Source organism: Chiloscyllium plagiosum, chromosome 10, assembly GCF_004010195.1.
Source record: "Chiloscyllium plagiosum isolate BGI_BamShark_2017 chromosome 10, ASM401019v2, whole genome shotgun sequence".
Taxonomy (NCBI): Eukaryota; Metazoa; Chordata; class Chondrichthyes; order Orectolobiformes; family Hemiscylliidae; genus Chiloscyllium; species Chiloscyllium plagiosum.
Window position 1 is genome coordinate 5,044,083 of NC_057719.1, and position 18,062 is coordinate 5,062,144.

Consider the following 18,062-nt stretch of genomic DNA (forward strand, 5'->3'; position numbering starts at 1 on the left):
GGCCACATCGGGTGCAGCGGATACAGTAAATGATGTGTGTGGAGGTGCAGGTGAATTTGTGGCGGATATGGAAGTTTCCCTTGGGGCCTTGGAGGGAGGTGAGGGGGGAGGTGTGGGCGCAAGTTTTGCATTTCTTGCAGTTGCAGGGGAAGGTGCCGGGAGTGGAGGTTGGGTTGGTGGGGGGGGGTGTGGACCTGATGAAGGAGTCACGGAGGGAGTGGTCTTTTCGGAACACTGATAGGGGAGGGGAGGGAAATATATTTTATTTTAGATTAGGATTAATCCTCAGCACAACACGGTGGGCTTGTTCTGTGCTGTACTTTTCTATCTTCTATGTTCTAATTTAATCTAGACAAATGAGACTGCTAAGGTTTAATGCAGGAGGGAAGGAGACATTAAATGGCAGAGCCCTTGGAAGCACTAACATACAGAGGGATCTAGGCGTACACAGTTCCCTGAAAATGGCAACACAAGTAGATAAGGGGGTCAAGAAGGTAGATGGCATGCTTGCCTTCATCAGTTGCTACATCGAAGATTAAAAATTGGCAAGCCATGTTGCAGCTATGTAGAACTTTTAGTTAGGCCACATTTGGAATAATGTGTGCAGTTCTGGTCACCAGGCTAACAGAAGGATGTTCGAGGCTTTGGAGAGGGTACAGAAACAATTTACCAGAATATTGTCTGGTTTTGGAGGGGATTAGCTATGAGAAGAGATTGGACAAACTTGGTTTGTTTTCACTTGAATGTTGGAGACTGAGGGGTAACCTAACAGAGGTTTATAAAATTATGAGAGGCGTAAATAGAATGGATAGCTGGAGTCTTTTTCCAGGGATAGAAATGTCAATAGGCAATGTAGGTTTAAGATAAAGGAGAAAAATTTAAAGGAGGTAAGTTTTTTTTTTACAGAGGCTGTTAAGTGCTTGGAATGTGCTGCCAGAGGAGGTGGTGAAGGTGGATACAGTATCAGTGTTTAAGAAGAATCTTGACAAATTTTTGAGGAGGAAAGGATTAGAGGGATTCAGACCACATAGAGGGAAAAGGGTTTTAGTTTGAAAAAGTCGTCATGTATCAGCGCAGAATTGGTGGGCCGAAGGGCCTGTTCTTGTGCTATACTGGTCTGTATTCTTTATCTTTTACTTTTTCAAACTCCCTAGATTTGAGGAAGGTTCCATTACTTTGGAGAAGTAATTCATTTACTTTAAAACATGTGGGGGACAGAAAAGGAAACTGCAGGCTCATTGTCTTAACATTCTCCCAATGAAAGATTTTTTAAAAGCTATTACCAATGAGGTTATCATAAAACAAAGAACTGCAGATGCTGGAAATCTGAAACAAAATCAGAAGATGCTAGAGAAACACAACAGGTCTGGCAGCATCTGTGGAGAGAAAACAGATTTATTGTTGTGGGTCCAGTGAGGTTATTAAAGAGTTTGTAGCAGGGACTTGAACAAGTTCAAGGAGGTTAGACAGAAACAATAGGGTTTTGTGGAATGAATATCAATGTTTAATCAATCTATTGGAGTTCTTTGAAGAAATAGCACATGCTGTGGTTAAAGGGGATCTGAAGGTATTAGATAAGGTGCCACACCAGAGGTTACTGCAGATATTTATCAGACTTTTGAATGGATCTCTTTAATGTTATGTTGATCCCCCTTTCTCTGTAGCTGTAACACTGTATTCCACACTCTGTTCTGCTATCCCTGATGCACATTGTGTGGTACGATCTGTCTGCACAGCACGCAAAGCAACACTTCTCACTGTATCTCGGTACATGTGACAGCAATAAAACAAATCAATTTAAATGCTAATGGTGTTGAGGAAATCATATTGACCAGGATAGAAGATTGTCTGGCTAACAGGAAGCAGAAATGGGTATTTTTCAGGCTGGCAAGTCGTGTGCCGCAGGGATCGGTGCTAGGATGTCAACTGTTTATAAGTGACTTTGTGGAACCATGACGAACACACTCAGGCTCCCCTTTATCCACAGAGCATGGTAATCCTTCAGAGAATTGCAATGGATTGGTTAAACATTTCCCTTTTGCAAAACCACTCCGACTCTTCCCCATAACCTTGAGTTTTCTCAAGTGTCCAGTTATAATATCCGTAGTAATTGATCCGAACACCTTCCCCATAACATATATCAAACAAACTGGCTTATAGTTTCCTGTTTACTGCTGCCTTTAATCGCACAGTTATATTTGCTACTATCCAATATAAAGGAGCTGTTCTGGAATCAAATAAATTTTGGAAAATGACCAGCGATGCGTCTGCTACCACATTAGGCATCTCTGTTGTAACACTGGCCTTCAGGATCCAGAGATATATCACTCACATCTCCATCACTTTGTTCAGTACTACCTACCTAGTTCTATTTCTCCCCTTGCCTCCCCAAACCCCCACTCACTCATCCTCAATTTTCTTACTTGTCCACCTCCCATCCTCTCCCTCCCTATACCTGGGGTGGCACGGTGGCTCAGTGGTTAGCACTGCTTCCTCACAGTGCCAGGGACCCAGGCTCGATTACAGCAGTGGGCGACTGTCTGGGTGGAGTTTGCACGTTGTCCCGGTGTCTGTGTGGGTTTCCTCCAGGTACTCTGGTTTCCTCCCACAGACCAAGGATGTGCAGGTTCGGTGGATTGGCTATGATAAATTGCCCATAGTGTCCAGGAAGGTGTAGGTTAGCCATGGGGAAATGCAGTATTATACGGTAAGGGGAGTTGGGTTTGGGTGGGATACTCTTTGGAGAGTAGGTGTGGACTTGATGGACCAGATGGCCTGCTTCCACACTATAGGGATTCAATGATTCTCTCTGATAATTACACACTCTCCTCTGCTCCACTTAGCCCATTCCCACTTCCTTCTGCTCCAGCCTTTCTGTCCTCCAAACCCAATCCCATGCAACCCTTCCCACACCTCCATCCATCCTATCCCATTATGTTTGCAACATTTTCAGCTGTTTCACAGATTGAAGACTGAGAATGTGTCTGAGTTGGTGGAAATTGTTAGGTTTGAGTGAAATCATGGCCATTCTGCCAATTTTGACTGTGTTTAGTTTTTTGATGGGTGGATCTGGGTTCTTTCAATATCCAAACATATAGAACAATAGATGCTTCCTGCTTTAGCTACGGGTCATTGCGTTCTAAAACGATGACAGTTTTAATGCGGACTTTGAAGTGACGGTGGGACATTTTGCTCTGTTGCAGGTGGAGAATTCGACTTTGAATTCCCAGGGTGCAGCTCTGATGGGTCAGAATGCCACCCTGCAGAACCTGCAGTCCAGCCTGGAGAGCGAGATTGAGAAACTGACTCGGCAGAAGGAGGAAATGAAGGCCACCTATGACTCTCTGCTGCAGGATCATGAGCGACTGATGGGGCTGAATGAGCGTCAGTCCACTGAGTGCGAGACACTGATCAGTCAACAGGCTGGCCTGAAGGCAGCATACAAGAACCTGGAGTCACAGCATAAAGACCTGGAGCAAAGGTGACACAATCACTGCTCAGAAGATCCAACGCTGGAATAATTATGTGGTTGTCTTTGACCAGCACAGAAATGATGGGCTGAAAGGCCTTGCTTTTCCATGCTATAGATTTCTGTGATTGTGTGAGGGTTCTGACTACAAAAAAGCATGTACCCCCTTGGTGTCCCTCCGAGTTTAGAACAATGAGATGTGATTCTTTTACGGTTCTTTCGTAGGGTTTGAATGTCACCTGCTGTGGGTCTGGAGTTACCTGGATGCTAGACCAGCCCCTCAGCAAGGGCATTAATGATTGGCTAAAATTCATCAATTTTAGCAGCCTCCATCCAATTGCACTGCCAGTGATGATCGGTTATGTTTCTGTTTTTAGCTCGAGCCAAATCGAACCAGATGGGGTTTTTTTTTTTTGCAACAATCAATAATGCTTGTTATGGTCACCCATTGCTAACAGTAGCTTTTAATTCCTGAATTTAAATTTTCACCAGCTGCCATACAACCCAGAGGTCTCTATTCTTCCTCCACCCTCTCCCCCAGCGTTAGCCTGCACCCCTGGATTACCATGATGCTGCACCATTACCACCCAGGGATAATTGATAGGGGAGTTCTGAATGGGACAAAGGAATTCCAGGAAAACTGAGCACTGTCCACATGACAGAAGGAACTGGGCTTCATTACCAGCTGGTTTCGGAGCAATACCCAACAAAGGTCCGTCAAGTAAAAGCAAAATACCTCAGATGCTGGAAATCCAAACCAAACACTGAGAATGCTGGAGAAACTCAGCAGATCTCACAGCATCTGAGGGGGGAGAGAGACGGTGTTAATATTTTGAGTCAGGTATGACTCCTTCAGAGGATCCTGAAGAAAAGCCGTACCAGACTCGCAACGTTACCTCTGTTTCTGCCTCCATAGGCGCTGGCAGACCTGTCGAGTTTTTCCAGCATTTTCGGTGTTTGTTTCAAAAGACCTTCGGTCTCTGATTGAAAACTTCAGCCATGTCCCCAACAAGTTTTAAACAGGGAGAATGTGTTTAAGATTATGCAGAGAATTGTTTTCGGATATTTTAGTTCTTAATCAGTCTGCCCCTGGTTGTAGATTCTACTCTGCCATCAGAGCAAATAACTACTGGCTATAATTCATCATTTTGAACAAACTCATCCAATTGCACAGTCAATGATGGCCAATTATATTTCTGTTTTTAACTCTAACCAAGTTTATTGAATTTGACTGAAGCACTCCTGATTAGCCAGCGTGCCCCTCTCTTTCCCTGTGGCACAGTTTGGGCTGGTTGAGTGTTGGACTGTTTGACCATCTCCTGGTCCTGTCTGTGTCTTTGTCCCTCCCTTGGGGGTCGCTCCTGGTCTGACGCAGCCATGTGAGCTCTCCCTGCTTTGTGCCTCTCCTTCACAGGTACAGGGGCCTGCTGAAACAGAAGAGGGAGATGGAGGAGTTGGACTCCACACTGAGAGACCAGCACGAGAGCCTGCAGCGAGAGACCAAGAGGAGTGCAGCCATTGCAGAGGAGAACAGACAGCTACACACTGACCTGAACAGGTGAGACATCTAGTGACCATAGAGTCATGGGTGAAGGAGGGGACTTAGTGAGGGGGGTGCAGGAGGGGTTGGGGTGTCTGAATAGAGTGTCTGTCTGTCCGAGACCGGGTCTGCCCAGGAAAGCTATAGCTCAGGCTTAGGACTTGCAAGAATAAGCAAATTTTCTTGATCCTCCTTCAGTCTACCATTAGGAAACAGGAAGTGTGCTTCCAGAGATGCCATGGGAAACAGTATAAATACTTAGGAACATAGGGACTGGAGTAGACCATTCAGCCCATCGAATCTGCCCTGCCATTCAATATAATCATTGTTGACAGAACACTTCAGTGCCTTTTACCCACCCCATTCCCATAACCATGTACTCCACTAGTAATCAGAAATCTATCAGTCTCTACCTTGAGCAAGTTCTCTTCCCATAGCCTCTGAGCAGCTTTCAAAGTCCTTCAAAGCCGATGGGTAATTTTGAAGCATAGCTAAAGTTGTGAGCGAGGAATTATAGTAAACTCCAATAAGCAGGATCCCACAAGCTGATGACCAATGTTTGCTAAGTATTGGCCAAGAGACCGGAGAAAGCTCCCCTACCCTTCATAATGCTGCCATGGAGTCTTTCATTTCCACCTGAGAGAGCAAACAGGCCTTCAGTGCAGCATCTTATCCAGAAGGTGGCGCCCCTTGACACAGCAACACACCCTTTGTACACACTCAGAATGTCAGCCTCATTATGTGCCTGAGGAAAGTACCGGATGTAGGAATATACTGTTGAGGTGGGATCGATTGCAATGCTGCTTCTCTGGACATGCTGCCTTTCACCCGTAGAACCTTCTAAATATCTACTCGGCCAAGCCTACTACAGATGTTGCAGCAAAATCAGAAACTGCTGGAGAAACTCAGCAAATCTGGCAGCATCTGTGGAGAGAGAAACAGTTAACGTTTCAGATTCAGTGACACTAGACTCAAAACGCTGACTCTGCTTTCTCTCCATAGATACTGTCAGACCTGCTGGGTTTCACCAGCAGCTTCTGATTTTGTTTTAGATTTCCAGCATCCACAGTTCTTCAATTTACTTTAAGAATTTTGTGTGTTCAATTGATGGCAGAGTGGGCTTGAGGGTCTGTCTGGCTGACTCCTTTTCTCACGAAGTCTATCCAAGATGCCATTGAGTTGACATGGTCTTACCCTGGCTGCTTTAGGTTGAACTCAGTGAATGCCCAGTTGAAGGAGGAATATGACGGTCTGCAGACACATATCAAGGAGTTCAAGAGTGCCCTGAACAACACTGAGCTGGAGCTGACAAGGTGGCAGTCGGAGTACCACGGCTTAAAGGAGCAGCACCAGAACCTGGACATCTCTCATACCAAACTGGACAATCACTGTGAGGTACGGGTGGGAGTCATACAACACGGAAACACATCCTTCGGTCCAACTCGTCCATGCCTACCGAGTTTCCCAAACTGAATTTTTATTTATTTTTTGGGATGTGAGTGTCGCTGACTGGGCCCAGTATTCGTGGCCTGTCCCTAGTTGTCCCTTGAAAAGGTGAAGGTGAGTGCCGTTTTGAACTGCTGCAGTCCATGTGCTGTGCGTTGACCCACAATGTCCTTAGGGAGGGAATTCCAGGATTTTGACCCAGTGACGGTGAAGGAATGGTGATATATTTTCAAGTCGGGATGGTGAGTGAGTTGGAGGGGAACTTGCAGGAGGTGGTGTTCCCATGTATTTGCTGCACTTGTCCTTCTAGATGTAAATGGTCATCGGTTTCAGCTTCAGACGACTGACTGTGTGGAGTTTGCACATTCTCCCCGTGTCTGCATGGGTTTCCTCCAGGTGCTCCAGTTTCCACCCACCGTCCAAAGATGTACAGGTTAGGGTGAATTGGCACTGAATTGTCTGTAGTGTTCAGAGAGGTGCATGCTGGGTGGATTATCCATGGTAAATGCATGGTTACATGGATAGGAGTCAGGGCTGGTCTGGGTATGGTGCTGTTCGGAGGACGGGTACGGACTCAATGGGCCAAATGGCCTCTTTCCACACTGTAAGGATCCGATGATTGTCCAGTCTCTCGATGGGATTAAACTACATCTTTTCAGGGGATTCTTCATTATTTCCTCCTCTGTCAAAGGGTCAGTATTCTTTCTAATCCAAGGTAGGTGCAGTTCACTGTTTAAAAACCCCAGTGTTTTGCACCTTAAATCATCCCCCTCGGGTCACTTCTGCAATCTTTCATTGTACCCCTCTTAACTTACCCCTCTTATTTTTCTGAACAAATAGATCTTGGAGTGCAGGTTCATAGTTCCTTGAAAGCAGAGTTGATAGCAGACAAGATAGTGAAGAAGGTATTTGGTATGTTTGCCTCTATTGGTTGGTGCGTTGAGTATAGGAGTTAGAAGGTCATGTTGCAGCTGTACAAGACATTGGTGAGGCCACTTTTGGAATAATGTGTGCAATTCTTGAAAGGGTACTGAAAAGATTTACAAGTATGTTGCCAGGGTTGGAGGAAATGAGCCATAGGGAGAGGCTAAATAGGCTAGGGCTGTTTTCCCTGGAGCATCGGAGGGTGAGGGGTGACCTTAGAGGTATATAAAATCTGAGGGGCATAGATAGGGTAAGTAGACCAAGTCTTTACCTGAGGTGGGGGAGTTCAGAACTAGAGGGTATAGGTTTAGGGTGAGAGGGGAAAGATGTAAAAGGGACCTAAGGGGCAATGTTTTCACAGTGGTGGAGGTTGGTACAATTACAACATTTAAAAGGCATTTGGATGGGTATATGAATAGGAAAAGGTTAAAGAGATATAGGTCAAATGCTGACAAATGGGACTGGATTAATTTAGGATATCTGGTTAGCATGGATGAGTTGGACCGAAGGGTCTATTTCTGTGCTGTACATCTGTGACTCTATGACTCCATATCATTGCAAAAAGAGACCTGTTGCTGAAGCTTTCCCTCTCACGATCGTCAGGACACATGCAAGAATACCAAAATTTCATCCTATCACAACAGTTTCTATTACAGGAGAAAAACTTGTTGATTTGTTGGCAAATTTAGCTAAGGCCTTGCTACAGAAGAAGCAGGGAACTATGGCCCCTGCTCATCTTCCAGATATTTCAAAACTGGCGCAGTGTTTGCACGTATTCACTTTTCTGCTGTCATCTAAATTGTTGTGACCATTTGAAATTTGGAATTCTTGCATTTGTGCTGGTAAGTGCAGAGCTAAAAAACAGAAACAAGTTGCTGAAGTTTTGTCAGCAAGATTTGAGGTTTGTATACAGAGCAATCTTCCTTCTGTTTAAATGTATCCACAGCATTCGCCTCAAACACTTGCACGTTCCCATCTCTCTCACTCTCACGTGTCCCTACCGCCGTTTTGAACCATTTGCGCGCTCAGTGAAAAAGGTTCAGTTCCCCTCTCACCTGGCAGTCCTCACCTTTTCTCTCTTTGTTTCTCTTCTTGCAAAAGCTGCTGACCCAGCTGAAGGGAAACCTGGAGGAGGAGAACCACTATTTGCTGAGTCAAGTTCAAATGCTGAATCAGCAGAACCAAAACCTCCTCGAGCAGTCCATGGAGAGCAAGGAACACTACCATGAAGAGCAGAAGCAGTATATGTGAGTGAAGAGGTCCTTTAATCAGTGGGGGTGTTCGTCATGGCTGTTTGGCCCATCCATCCTGTACTAGATCATAATTACAGAATCTCTGTGCTGTTGTATTCAAGTTTATTTTAATTGTATTTTTCTGTGGGGTGCGCAGTTTCTTCCTTAAGGCTGGCATTAGTTGCTCACCTCTCCTTGCCCTTGAATGAATTGGCTTGCTCGGCCATTTCAGTTACTGTAGGGCTGGAGTCACATGTAGACTAGACCAGGTAAGGACAACAGATTTCCTGCCAAAAAATCATTAATGAATTGGTGAGGTTTTACAATAATCGATAATATTTACGTAGGCGCTATCACCAAGTCTTGATTTCAATTCCAGATTTATTAATTGAATTTTAATTCCACCGGCTGTGATTGTAGGATTTGAACCATGTGCCCAGAGCATTAGTGTGGGCCTTTGGAATTACTGATCATTACTGATCAGTATTACGATTCTGTTAGCAGAGGGGTTGGCAGTGTCAATACTGAGGGTCTGTTACCACTCTGTGAGAGAATCTGCAATGAGGGCTCAGAGTCTGAGTAAGGGGTCTACTATTTAGGACTGAAAGAAGGAGCAAATATTTTACTCACACACACAGCCTCTGGATGATCCTACCCCAGAGGCCTCTCTGTGCCTAAGTTGCTCAGTAGAGAGAGATGGTGATGTGATGGTAATGTCACTGGACTAGAAATCACGATGTTCAGACTAATACTCTGGAGACATGTTCAATTCCACCATTGGGAAGGCCTATGAATGCTAGCTAGCCAGTGACGCCCAAGTCCCATGTGAGAATAAAAAACAAAGTAAAGCTGGTGTGATGGATACACCTGGAGTTGAAAACTAGTCTCATTGATGACGACCATGAAGCCATTATGGATTGGTATAAAAACCCATCTGGTTCACTAATGCCCTTTGGGGGCTGCAATCTGCTGTCTTTGCCAGTCCTGGCTAACAAGAGAGTGCAGACCCACTTCAATGTGGTTGACTCTGAAATGTTTAGAGAGAGCCACTCGGTTCAGGTACGGGCAACAAATACTGGCCTGGCCTGGCCAATGATGCCCACATCCCATGAAAGAATCAATATTCCAAGACTATGATTGATACATTTTTGGGCTGTAAATGAATCAAAGGATATGGTAGGCCTGTCCAGTTATTTTTGGAACATCAGCAATTATTGAATGGAAGGGCAAACTCATGGGGCCTTTTCACCTACTCCTGCTCCTGTTTCTTATGATCTGTTTGTGTAACATGGAAGTTAGAGTAAGTGTAGATGGTAGAATAAAATTACAAAGTGATATTGATAATCTAGATGAATGAGATGGATTTCAGTATCGGTTATCCATTTTGGACAGAGAAAGGATGGATCACGGTACCTTCTGGATGGTAGCAAGTTTAAGTACAGTTTATGTCGAAGAGACTTGGGGTTCAGGTGCATTGATATTTGAAATGCCATGAACAGGTGCAGACAATAATCAAGGATGCTAATAGAACGCTGGCTTTAATATTGAATGGACTGGAGTGAAAGGACGTAGAAGTTGTTCTGCAGTTAGACAAAGCCCTGGTTTGACCCTACTTGGAGTACTATGAGTAGGTCTGGGCAGCACACTATAGGAAGGAGATGTTTGGCCTGACAGCACCTTCCAAACCCACGACCACTTCCATCTAGAAGGACAAGGGCAGCAGATACATGGGAACACCACCCACTGCAAGTTCCCCTCCAAGTCACACACCATCCTGGCTTGGAAAATATCGCCGTTCCTTCAGTGTGGCTGGGTCAGAATCCTGGAATTCCCTCCCTAAGGGCATTGTGGGTCTACCTATGGCACATGGACTTCAGCGGGTCAAGAAGGCAGCTCACCCCCACCTTCTCAAGGGGCAACTAGGGCAATGAATTTTAAAGGAACGTACGTTTACAGGAATGATACCTGGACTTTAGGAGGTAGACACGGACATACACAGAGTCACTCTCTGATGCGCATGCAGACAACGACACATACCTGGGGTGTGAAGCTAATGAGGGATTTGGGATGGTTGGTGTGGAGGTGAGGGATGAGTGGTAAAGCAGTTCCTGCCTTCTCATCTGAGGTGTGGTGATTTCTTCTCTCCCTTCCTTCTCTCCCTTCTTTCCCTTTCTCCCCCCCCCCCCCACACACTCCCTTATCTCTCCCCCTCTCCCATGAAGGGATGTCTGGGTACACTGGGATCACATTATTGTCCTGTGAGTATATTGGTTGTCGGAAGAGTGCCCTCACTGAAATGTCCAAGATTCTGAAGGGGTTGGACAGAATAAATACTGGGCGATTTGGGGCCTTTTCACAGATCTTCCAAGGAGCTAAACAATTAACTCTACACACCACAGCCCACACCCTAACCCCACCAACTCTCTTCCCCATCTATTTACTTAGTCCTGAATGGTGACCTTGAGTTGTGGAGATTCTGTTGATGAATTATTGATTCTCAGAATTGCTCTGGTACAGGAGGAGGCCATTTGGCCCATCATGCCAGTACCATCTCTCTGAGCATTTTGACTTGGTCCCAGTCTCCTTGCCAAATGGCCGACTGTGGGTCCAAGTACCTATGTTTTTCCCTGTAATCCTGCCCATTGTTTCTATTTAAATTATCATTGAACCCCTCTCCACCACAATTCCAGGCAGTGCATTCCACACCCAGATCACATGCTGTGCGAGAACATTTTTCCTCCCCCCTTTGCATTTACTACTTTTGCAAATCATTTAAATCTGTGTGGATTCCTGTTCCTGATCTAGCTGTAAGCGGGGGAAGAAAATCTGCCCACCCGCTCAGAAATTTGAATAGGTTCATGAATAGGAAAGGTTTGGAGGAATATGGGATGAGTTTAGTTTGGCAACTGGTTGAACTGAAGGGTCTGTTTCCATGCTGCTATGACTCTATACTCTGTCCAGATCCCTCGTGGTTTTGAATGCATGTAAAGTTGGGATATCACACTTTTGACTTCCCCACAGGACCAGTGTAGATCGGCAGTGAGGGGGGAGTAAGTGGATTTGAGGCATACATTAGCTCTGATTGAATTGAATGGTTGAAGAGATGCAAGGGGCTGATTTGTCTACTCCCGCTCCTAGACTCCATACAATGCCTACAGTACGGTAGCAGACCATTCGGCCTATTGAGTCCACACTGACCCTCTGAAGCACATCTCATCCAGACCCCCTACCTTATAACTCTGCATTTCCCATGCTAATTGCTAATCTACACATCCCTCCAAAGGCTAATTCTCCTAACTGTGAACTCTGGAACTGTGGAAGGAAACTAGAGCACCCAGGGGAATTTCACACCGGCATGAGGACGATGTGCAATCTCCACACAGACAGTCACCCAAAGTTGGAAATGAATCCAGGTCCCTGGCACTATGAGGCCAGCAGTGCTAACCACTGAGCCACCGTGCGGCTCCTGCCTCTGTTGTTCTGATATGGGGTTAGACTGTCACTTCTGATTTCCTCTTCGTGTCACAGACCATCCAACTTAGACATGTATGATGTTCCCTCATTGCAATGAGGTTCCTGACCTAATTATACTGTGAATGTAGATTGCTCAAATCAGGTAATGGATTTAATTTTGAGACAATCTTATGGCAAATAGGGTTTGGCAATGAAAGTGGACCTTGCATGGGGCACCCATAACCCAAGAACATGTATTTGATGGAGCCTTGTTTGTCTCTTACTATGTAACTTCCAGGAATCCAGTTCTGATCAGTTATTTTGCACTCACTTCCTTCCTCAGAGACAAGTTAAATTCCCTTCGAAGGCAAAAGGAGAAACTGGAAGAGAAAATAATGGACCAGTATAAATTCTATGAGCCAACCCCTAAAAGGTATGTCTCCTATTTTGCAAATTAAATTTTACTGAAAGGGTTAATGGCATATACCACTTGTTACTATTGTGTATTTACCACCCCTTTTAATCGCAACTTTTACCCCGTCACACCCTCTAATAACCAGCCCCACAGTTCAATAATTGTAAAAATCCTTATTAAGTCCTCAGGGGTTCAGATAGCTCAGTTGGCTGATTGCATTGTGGAGTGAGAGTCGAAAAGTGGGGCGCTGGAAAAGCGCAGCTGGTCAGGCAGCATCCGAGGAGCAGGAGAGTCAATGTTTCAGGCATAAGTCCTTCATCAGGAATGTCACCGAATCTGTGGAGAGAAATCAGAGTCACCTGCCTCAACATGCATTAATGTTTCACGTCAAATGTATTCCTTAGAATGGAGTTCCAAAGGACAGTTCTACCAGACTCAAAATCAGCTTTGTTTCTCTATCCACAGGTGCTGCCAGACTTGAGTTTCTCCAACACTTTCTGTTTTAAGCCAATTTACACACCCTCAAATTCCCACAAATAGCTGTGTAACCAATCTTCTTTTTTTTAAATGAAATAATTTAAGGCTAAATATTGGATAGAAAATCAGGAAGAACTCCTCCTAACGTTTGGATTTTTTTTAGTTCCTTTGACTTGTTAAATATCTCTGGGTTGTTCCTTTTTATTCTTTTTTGGCACACAGGGAATATCCCAGTTCCGTTTTCATGTTGCAGCATATGGTTTCAGTAATAAATGCTGTCCTCACCAGCGTTGCTTGTAAACTTGAATAAATAAGTAAATTAGGAAGAAGCACTTGACAAATTGCAATGGTCACTCAAAATGTTAACTGTCCTCTGCTGCAGGAAGAGTAACTGGGTAGCTGCAAAGGCCCTTGTGAAGTTCATGAAACCCAAGAAGGAGAGTGCAAAGGAGCGGCTGAAGATTGCTCCCGAGAGTTCAGTTCAGCAGCAGCTAGAACTGCCCGAAATGGCACCGCTGCCAACTGCTTCTCGGGTGCAGAGAACCAGTCTAGACAACTCCTCATTAGGATCCAACTCCCTGGAGGAAAATGGTCTGAGTCCGACCAGTAAAGGTAAAGATGGTGCCGAGGGAAGTAAATGTTTACAGGGAGTCCACTGTAAAGCAGTATAGCAAAGTCTATGTTGTAGCTTGGAGCTGGGGACAGAGATAGTAGAGGATTCAATTTGTTTGTCCATCACATGGCCGATTCTACCTCTCCTACTCTTACTGCCTGCCTTTGGTGTATGTTTGAAGGATTTACAGATTGATGCTCGGACTGTCTGGCCATGTTATGAATTCATTTTCCTTGGTCCTCTAGTCCTGTGGTAAGACTGGAACCTGGCGATCCTAGCCCAGAGGCAGGGACAGTATCCACTACACCACAACTGCTCTTGTCGGCTGTATGCAGGAGACAAAGCTGGGGTAGTGTTTGAAATGTCTTACATCCTGAAATGTTGAGCAGCATTTAAATTTTAAACTCATCTCATTCTGTGAATAGCAAATGAGGAAGATCTCCAGAATTAATTAATTATTGGCCAATCTACATTGTTCTCTCAACTGTTGATAAAATAGCAAACTGAATCTAGTTTTCTTTTCAGTGATTTTAACTTTGGGTGAAGTAATCTTTGGTGGTGGGGAGTTTTCTATTATTGCATGTATTTTGGTTTACTTCATGTTTATTTTAAAGTTTCTTCTCTCCTTTTTTTTTGTTTTATTCTCTCCCTGCTCCCCCAATTCTTGTGATGGTGGGGTTTTCCCTTTCTTCTGGTTTGCAATTAAGTGTCCACGCGGAAAAAGTTTGCCTTTCTGAAGAGTAAAAGCAAAGAGAAACTCAAGGCCAAATCGACACCAGATAACCAACGCCGACTGCTGTCCTTGCACCTGAGGTTTTGGTCGTCCAGTGACATGTCGGACCCTGCTAACGAGTCATTCGGTCAGCTGTCTGAGACAGGCCTTTCTAACTCCCCTGTCTCTCATGTCCCACCATCATCTCCATCCGGCACACTAGAGGACTCAGTCACGCCAGAACACAGGCCATAGTTTACATTGCAAATTGTAATAAAGTTGATTCCGATGCTAATCCCAAATATGTAAAACAATTAAAGTCAATCTAGAAAAAAAAGTAAGCAATTGAGAGACTACATCTGAGACCGCACCTGTCGTTTAATTGTCGAGTGTTTCAGAACAGATCCTTTCTCCCATCATTCATGACTGTGCAGCACACTTTTTTTTTAAAAAAAAAGCATACAATGTTTGGGCCTCCAAAAACTTCAGTCGTAAGTAACAATATGTTTGTGTGCTGTTATGCATTGCAACTGTAATTCTTACTTGGTTTGAAAATCCATTTGCAAGTTCAATCTGTTTTCAAAGCAAGAATTTAAAAAAACTTGCCATGATCTGGTAAAGGAATGGGGTTGGGGACACTTTGCATTAATCGTTGCTGAATTTGGCATTTTTACTGAACAGTGAAACCTGTATAAATGGGCATTTCCATTAAATAGATTGTGGGAATGGGACTGCTCTACAATGAGCTGGCACAGTCTTGAAGGGGCCCTGTGTGAGGTTTCTGTGTGAGGTGACTCTCTGACCTATACGCTGTAAAGACTTATTGAGAAACCCCCAAGTCTCTTGCATACAAAAGACAGACCCCTCTCTGCATTTTTAAAGATGTATCAAACCTTTTTGTAACAAAACATGCAACACACGCATGACAACACAGGTTATATGCAGGTAATGGGCTTTGTGCAATGGGTGCTTTTTAACCCAGAATGCACAGGGGCACAGAAACAGCTGTATCTCTGGCAAGTTTCTGACCCAAGGACAGTGTGGTTTATCTGAGGCTATGCATCCTGGGTAAAGAACTCCACATTTTAACAATTTATCTTTAAAATACATAAACTCTTTGAAAATAAAGCCACCTGCAAAAGAAAGAAGACAACTGATGCCATTGCTTAAGGGGACATAAATTTAAGGTGAAGGGTGGAAGGTATAGGGGGGATGTCAGGTAGGTTCTTTACCCAGAGAGTAGTGGGGACATGGAATGCGCTGCCTCTGGGAGTGGCAGAGTCAGAATCAATGGTGACCTTTTAGCGGCAATTGGATAGGTACATGGATGGGTGCTTAAGCTAGGACAAATGTTCAGCACAACATCGTGGGCCGAAGGGCCTGTTCTGTGCTGTATTGTTCTATGTTCTCAATAGTATACAGGTTTCACTGCATATAAATGGTTCATAAATATGGGATGGTTTTTAATAAGGGGTCAGTTGCAATGCAGTGAATGTTGCCCCTAAAGCTGCCTGTCTTGTGCCCTCCTTTCACCAAGCCCTTCAGTGGGTTGTGTGTGTGCCTTCGGATCATCCGTTTGCCCTGGCCCATTCTGTTGGTCTGCCGCATTTTGTTGTGCCCCCCCCCTGCATTTCCCTCCCTCTGCCTCTGTCACAGTTTCTCAGCAGCTGCCCATCTCTCAGACGAGCCTATCCCTCAGTGTTTCACCCCTGACCCCACTCAGCTGATCTCAACATTAAAAAATTGAAGTGCCAAAATTCTCTTTGTTGGCCACTCTTTGTTTCCAGCAGCGAGTTAATGGTGAAGCTCCATGCGCTGGATGACAACTAGCTCCAGACAGCCTTTCTTTAAGAAGATCATTCAGGAGGTGTGGGCCTGGCTGACAATGCTGACGTTTATTTCCCATCCCTAGTTGCCCCTGAGAGGGTGGTCATAGGCCATTGCCTTGAGCCAGGGTGGAAGAAATTTACTCCGCGATGACCATATTTCGAAGTGACGTGTGAGTGTGTGAGTGTGATGTTCCCCTGGGATAGCTACCCATGTTCTGATTGATTGTGGTAGTGTGTTTCATTGTATATCTTACGCATCTGCCGACTTCCCGTTGATATTCAGGGGACATTCCGCAGTGGGATTAGTGTGCAGCTACCAGAGGTTTCAGCTTCACAGTGAGGCTTGTACTGAGGGAGGCCACTTCTATCACATTCAGGGAGATATGACAGCCCAACAAGGAGGGATCGGGAAGGATTTTGATTATTCCCCTGTGGCTGAGGGGAATGCTGAAGGAAAGTGGGCATTCATCAAATCCGGGCATGAGCTGAGCCTTCCTGCCAAATCCTTCTATACACGCACACAGGCATACACACACAGCCCCTCCACAATGAACCAGACTATTACCAATAATCATGTACTAAGATCCTGGCCGCAGAGATAACTGCTTTAACAGTGTATGAAAAGGTGACCAGCACCTGTCAAATCCTACATCAGCAACAAGGATGGAGATGCAAGGCTTTTTGTCCCTTGTTTATGGATCTTTAATAATTTAAATCTTTGTCTTTGTTTAATCTGCTCACCGCTTCCAGTCCTTGTGCTGTTTTTGAGTATTGCTTATTGTGTACAGTAGCTGAACTAGACTTCAGAAGGATTTTTTAATATACATTGTGCATTTAAAAAAACTTGAGGCATTATGTGATTGACAATCCGTATCTGTGCAATATTTTATACATCTTTCATCTGAATGCACTTCTTTTCCCATTCTATGTTCCCATTTACAATGGAAATAACCAATGCAAATTGGTCAGGCTGTAATTAGACCCTCCTATATGAGAGGCACTACAGCAGTACATGCAACATTATAAATTCATTGGAATTTATAACTAATACTATGTAAGACCATTACAAAGATTTATGCTGACATGTTCTGTTCTAAGAATTTAATCCACTCAGTCTTTCACATGAACATCCACATTTTCTTTGAAGTGTCAGATATTGTGTTCCTGCAGCATCCCAAACCCCTTCAGCTTAGTCTGAAACCTCAGAAAAATGACTTTAATTTCATTTCCTACAATTAAAAGAAATCGGGTTTTTTAAAAATATTTTTGACCAATCTGTTATTTGCAGCAGGACCAGAAGGTACCAGCAGGTGGCCTCTGTAATCCATTTTACGCACTGATCTTTTTAAAAACCTATTTTGTGAAATATGCAGCGTGCAGAATATGCAATATTTATCCTGTCTTCTTCCCATAATTTTAATCATCTGTCTGTTCTCCTGGAGCTGATCCACAACACAATAACTTGGCAATGCGTACATTCCTCATGGAGTGAGTGCCAGCAAGAAGCACTTCACCTCTAAGGAGATCCCACTCCCACAGACTCTTCTAATTTCTTTTTGTCCTTGCACAGGTGTCACTGACTAGGCCACCTTTTGTTGCCCATCCATAATTAGATTAGAACTGAGCTTCCTGATAGGCCAAGTCAGAGGGCTGTTAAGAATCAACACCATTGCTGTGGCTCTGAAGGTATGTCTGGGCCAGATCAGGCCAATGTTGGTTCCATGGTCACCATTGGCAGATTAGCTTTTAATGCCATAGTGGGATTTGAGCCCATGTCCCCAGTACATTGGCCTGGACTCTATAAACTAAACTGCCCCTTTTCTCCCTCTCCCCTCCCCCCTTCGTTCTCTCTCTCTCTCTCTCTCTCTCTCCATTCTCTCTCCTGTCTCTTCCCTTTTCCCTCTTACACTCCTCTCTTTGACTCCTCTCTTTTTCTTTCTCTTCCTTTCTTC

General features: G+C 44.5%; 1 protein-coding gene across 1 annotated transcript in view; it reads left to right on the forward strand.

Annotated features, from left to right (window-relative positions):
* Positions 1-18,062, forward strand: part of LOC122553347 (protein Daple-like) — a 256,327-nt gene that overhangs the window by 191,946 nt on the left and 46,319 nt on the right. Inside the window, exons 20-25 of the mRNA XM_043696930.1 lie at positions 3,204-3,481; positions 4,884-5,027; positions 6,218-6,404; positions 8,481-8,626; positions 12,408-12,497; positions 13,339-13,568. Of these exons, the coding sequence (XP_043552865.1) occupies positions 3,204-3,481; positions 4,884-5,027; positions 6,218-6,404; positions 8,481-8,626; positions 12,408-12,497; positions 13,339-13,568 (1,075 nt within the window). The remainder of the gene's footprint in view (positions 1-3,203; positions 3,482-4,883; positions 5,028-6,217; positions 6,405-8,480; positions 8,627-12,407; positions 12,498-13,338; positions 13,569-18,062) is intronic.